This window comes from Nicotiana tabacum, chromosome 8, assembly GCF_000715075.1.
Source record: "Nicotiana tabacum cultivar K326 chromosome 8, ASM71507v2, whole genome shotgun sequence".
NCBI classification, from domain to species: Eukaryota; Viridiplantae; Streptophyta; class Magnoliopsida; order Solanales; family Solanaceae; genus Nicotiana; species Nicotiana tabacum.
The window spans coordinates 50,861,741-50,865,733 of NC_134087.1; the positions used below are offsets into that span (position 1 = coordinate 50,861,741).

Consider the following 3,993-nt stretch of genomic DNA (forward strand, 5'->3'; position numbering starts at 1 on the left):
ATTATATTTATACATGTAAATTATGTATATGTTGTAAGATTTCTGTGTTCATTTTGAAACCCCCGTGTTCTAAATTCGAATTCATACTGAATTGTGCAAGGAGCTGAGAGTAATTAGTACTCCTTTCATCCAATTTTATATGAGCCGATTCTCAATACGAGAATTAAACTATCTAATTTTTTTTGTGTGGATTCGATTATAAATTTTTTACATTTCTTGAAATAAATTAAAATTAATAAAAAAAAAGTATTATGAGTCACGTGAATAATATTTAAAAAGCACATAAAAATTTTCAATTTAAAAAATATATTAACTCTTCCAATAGTAAATGTATCAAATAAATTGTTACATATTGGGTTAGCTTCAGTAGAATTTGACAAATTAGGCCTAATTCATCGTAAATTAAAATCAGCATCTCGATTATAAATTATCCGATGGAAAATTTGGTCTGTAGAGGAACTAATCAAATGACAGTGCAGTAATCCCAAAATATATTTTCCGCTAGTTTGCGTTTTCACTTTCTTTTTTAAAAAATAAATAAATTAAGAAGCACTGTGAATGATTGGTTTCAAGAGGCAAAAGCTATGAGTTAATGATAACTGGTACCCGCGTACCCCCCTAGTCATGACTCATGATTGACCTAATTGCACAACCCTTCACCTCTGTACACTTCCAACTGTACTTAGGACTATTATTTTCCTTTACAAATAAAAAGAAAAGGAAAAGGCATATATATTCTTCCTATATATAATACCCCTCATTGCACCTCTACTCAACAGGCTTCAAACTACACTCACTCAACTTGTTTCTTTCTCTCTCTCTCTTCTTTAAAAAGACATCTCTATTCATATGAATAGTAGTAATAATTCTCACCTCTTATCGTACCAGAAAAGCTGAAAATCCTCACAAAACTAGTCATCCCACATCTTCTTTAATTTCGGAAGCTGGTGTTATAGTTTTATTTTCAAGAACGTAACCCCCCCCCCCCCGACCCCGAGAGCAGACACATAAAGCTACGGTTTGAGAAAAATGGAAGATCTGGGGTTGAGCCTCAGCTTAAGCTTTCCAGAGAACAGGACAGTTACTCCCGCGCACCTCAATCTCATTCGCAAAACCTCTTGGACTCATTCATTTCCTTCCTCAGGTTTGTTAATTAGCTCTTCCTCATCTATATTTAATGCTTTTCTTCATTTTATAAACTTAATTCAGATCTGATCGATCAAAATCTTAATAACCTTTCTTTGCATACGTAGTATGTAGTAGCAGTAGTAGTACTTTTTTCTTAGCCACTTTTATGCATAAGCATTTCATGCCCCTTTTGCTGTTCTGTCATTTTAATAACCAAAAGTGAAGGAAATTTAATTTTATTAATAAATTGACCTTTTCCCACTTTAAATCTTTTGATATTGATTGCAGATCGGAACTCGGAGACATGCAGAGTGGAGACGAGGACTTTCCTAAAGGGAATCGACGTGAACCGGTTGCCGGCAACGGCGGATACCGAGGAAGAAGCCGGCGTATCTTCTCCGAACAGCACAATTTCAAGCGTGAGTGGCAATAAGCGGAACGAAAGAGAAGCCAACTGTGAGGAGCATGATATGGAAAGGGCTTGCTCTCGAGGCATCAGCGACGAAGAGGACGGAGAAAATTGTAGAAAAAAGCTCCGTTTAACTAAAGAACAGTCCTCCGTTCTTGAAGAAAACTTCAAAGAGCACAGCACCCTCAATCCTGTAAGTTAACTAATTAGTTAGATCATCATTATTAGATACAAATACAATGAGTTCAAGGGCGTTTTGAGGGATTTTAATTATACTTTAACTGGTATTGATGATTTTCTTTTTGTGCAGAAGCAAAAGTTGGCTTTGGCAAAGAGACTGGGATTGAGGGCCCGGCAAGTGGAAGTGTGGTTCCAGAACAGAAGAGCTAGGTGAGATTTTTGTTGAATGATTTAGACAATGATATCAAAGGCGCAATCATAATTAATGATCAAAAGATTAATTGAACAGCATATTAAATGTGAAGCTTGTTGCTTATCGGGGTCTACGTGAGATAACTTTTTTACCTTGCTCGAAGTAGTATAAAAAAGTACGACATGTTAATCTCTCCGGATTTCACTTGTAAGAATACACATTGTACACATTGTCGTTATTGTTGTTCATATTAAATGTGAAAACCAAATCACGCTGATGATTATTCATGAACGTATTATATGGACCGCACATTAAAGCTAGGTGAAAACAGTACTCCACCAAATAAGAAATTAAAACATTCCAACTCTCTTAAGCAAGAAACAATGCTAGACAACTAATTAATTCAGAGTTGCAGTAGGAAATTAATTTTTTTTAGGATTTGCTATTTGTAAGTTATTTAATTCATATCAAAATGAGATTTGTTATTTAATTCATATCAAAATGAGATTTAAAGTCAAATATATATATATATATATATATATATATATATATATATATATATATATATATATATATATATATAGTGTGTGTGTGTGTGTGTGTGTGTGTTTAAAATGTATTATCGAGATCCTTCAAAGATTTTTAATAAAAGACTTTTCCTTCAAACAATATTACTATCACACAAGAAAACAATCTTTTGACGTCTATATATTACACCATAATATTTACCTAATTAAAAAAATATATTCTGAAAATAATCTTTGTGGATATACAGGACAAAGTTGAAGCAAACTGAAGTAGACTGTGAATTCTTGAAGAGGTGTGTTGAGAATCTGACAGAAGAAAACAGGAGATTACAGAAAGAAGTTCAAGAGCTAAGGGCACTAAAGCTTTCACCTCAATTCTACATGCAAATGACCCCTCCCACCACCCTCACCATGTGCCCTTCATGTGAGCGTGTTGCATCGGGTCCCACAAGTACACCTGGCAATCTTAGACTGGGTCCACCTCAGCAATTAAACCTGTGGGCCACCACTCCCATATCACAAGGGCAATCTGGCCAAATGGACTCTTATCCTACGCTTGCAAGACAAAAGTGACAATGACAAACTGTAATATGAGTACCATAATGTGTAGGGAGGAATAATGGTTTTAGGATAAGGTTGTTGGGCATGTTGGGGATTTGGTGGGTCTAGAAAATCTGTTTGCTTTTATTGCAGACCTTCCACCCCCCCCCCTCTTGACTAATTAATTAGGGTTAGTCATTTTACTCTATTTAGTAATAGTTCTATCTTCCCGGGACTGGAGAAGAGGACTTTTTTGTTTGTAAAGTAATGCAATGATCCAAAAAAAAAAGTTTGTTTATTTGTTTCTTGATTTAATATGATTGTTCCTAGAAACTATAGGTTAAGGGAATTAACAAAAAATTCAGAAAATGTAAGGCAAAACGGGAACCACCACACAGGACTTTTCTAATGTTTTTGGAATTTGTTTCCCCATTTCCAGGGTTTTGTGGGCTTTTTCTCTTCGATTGTTGAGGTAAACATAATAAAGCGAGAAATTCAAAAATAGCCAGATTTATAATTGGTCGTTCAAAAATAGTCCAGTTTCAAAAGTAATCGAAATTTAGCTACTTTTCATGTAAAGATAAATTTGAGCGAAAACACTGTTCAAAACCCGAAAAATACGCCAGTATATTATACTGGAGTTCCAGCATAAGTATGTTTGAACTCCAGCATATTATACTGGAGTTCCAGGATAAGTATGCTAGAACTCCAGCATAATATGATGGAGTTCCAGCATAAGTATACTAGAACTCCAGCATAATATACTGGAGTTCCAGCAAGTATAATTGTCCAGTATAATATACTGGAGTTTGGAGCACCGGTGCTCCAGTCTCCAGTATATTATACTGGAGTCAGCAAAGTATACCGGTCCAGCATAATATGCTGGAGTTCATACACAGGTGCACCGAACTCCAGTATATTATGCTGGACCGGTTTCTATTGCAGCAAAATAGTGACTACTTTTCATTGACTTCGTAAACGCTGGCTATTTTTGAATGACCAGTCCCAAAACTGGC

General features: G+C 35.2%; 1 protein-coding gene across 1 annotated transcript; it reads left to right on the forward strand.

Annotated features, from left to right (window-relative positions):
- Positions 1-776: 776 nt before the first annotated feature.
- Positions 777-3,273, forward strand: LOC107809807 (homeobox-leucine zipper protein HAT4). The gene is made up of 4 exons (XM_016634495.2): positions 777-1,144; positions 1,417-1,730; positions 1,848-1,927; positions 2,686-3,273. Exons 1-4 carry the CDS (start codon positions 1,030-1,032, stop codon positions 3,008-3,010), a joined length of 834 nt encoding a protein of 277 aa, XP_016489981.1. The 5' UTR covers positions 777-1,029; the 3' UTR covers positions 3,011-3,273.
- Positions 3,274-3,993: the final 720 nt, after the last annotated feature.